General features: G+C 47.4%; 1 protein-coding gene across 1 annotated transcript; it reads left to right on the top strand.

Annotated features, from left to right (window-relative positions):
* Positions 1-123: 123 nt before the first annotated feature.
* Pmar_PMAR023183 (helicase, putative) lies at positions 124-1057 on the top strand (the record flags this gene model as incomplete). Its single annotated transcript, XM_002777329.1, has 7 exons — positions 124-150; positions 199-328; positions 394-530; positions 573-641; positions 688-760; positions 806-892; positions 979-1057. Coding segments are annotated over 7 exons (602 nt in total), but the record flags the coding sequence as incomplete, so codon positions are not given.
* Between the last annotated feature and the right edge of the window lie 148 nt (positions 1058-1205).

Here is a 1205-nt window from a genome sequence, read left to right as displayed (position 1 = left end):
GTAGTAGTAGTAGCCATATCCTAGTGCCAGTAGAAAGGTAACGGCTCGTATTTAGGCTTGAAGAGTAATAAGAAGAAGCAACAACAGCATACTAAGAACAGCGATCTCCTCAAGGTCGTCAGGATGTGCTCTGATCGCGCCTATCTACCGGTACAACAGCTCATTCACGACTCCTAGCCATGCGCCTGTCTCTCCTAGGTGATAGTGTTCGCATTCAGCAAGAAAGAGTGCGAGCAGAACGCCCTAGTCTTGCGAAATATCGATCTCGTTACACAGGATGAGAAAGCCCTTATTGGGGATGTCTTCGAGAATGCTATGGCGACCCTGAGTGAGTTCTCGAGGCTCACTTAAGTCGTTCGTTTTGTAGTTCTTGGAGGGTTCGTATGATGCTAGGTCCTGAGGACAGAGAGCTGCAGCAGATCCAGTCCATGCTGGGCTTCCTCTCGAGAGGTATTGGTATCCATCATGGCGGTCTGTTGCCGATCCTCAAGGAGATTGTTGAGATACTTTTCCAAGAGAACTTGATCAAGGTGAATACGAATGCTGGTCATTTCACTATAGCTGCCACGTAGGTGCTCTTCTGCACGGAGACTTTCGCCATGGGTGTGAACATGCCTGCTAAAACGGTCGTCTTCACTTCGGTAGGAGGAGGGAGAGGCTGCATGGGGACTTACGTCGTTGTTGTAGATTCAAAAATGGGATGGTATTGAACGCAGAACGCTGAATAGTGGAGAGTACATTCAGATGGCTGGCCGAGCTGGTGAGGAAGGGTCTAGGCTGGGGTGACCATTTATGGTGTGTTCAGGTCGACGAGGAAAGGATGATAAGGGTTTGGTCATCATCATGCTTACGGATAAGGTCGAGCCTAATACGGCTAAGGACATGTTTTTGGGTAGGGCGGTGCTGGTCATAGTCGAGGTCTCTGGTTCGAATCCCGGTGGAGGCATTTTTTGGGGGTTATTTTTTTGATGTATGTAGGTGATGCGAGTCGGCTGGACAGTCAGTTCTACCTCGGGTACAATATGCTTCTTAATATGCTCAGGCTTGAAGGTGAGTGGTAGTCCGTGTCGGAATATATGTTCGCTTTCCGCACGTGAGCTCAAGAATTTCCTCACTGATCATAGGAGTTTATATACGAATTGCGATAGAAGTTTTCAGAAACCATTTAAGAATTTCCCAGAATTTTTTTGGAAATTCTCATAATT

The sequence above is a fragment of the Perkinsus marinus genome (genome assembly GCF_000006405.1).
Source record: "Perkinsus marinus ATCC 50983 genomic scaffold scf_1104296952020, whole genome shotgun sequence".
In the NCBI taxonomy this organism is placed as follows: domain Eukaryota; phylum Perkinsozoa; order Perkinsida; family Perkinsidae; genus Perkinsus; species Perkinsus marinus.
The sequence above is the reverse complement of the archived record's forward strand: the minus strand, read 5'-3'. Positions and strand labels throughout refer to the sequence as shown.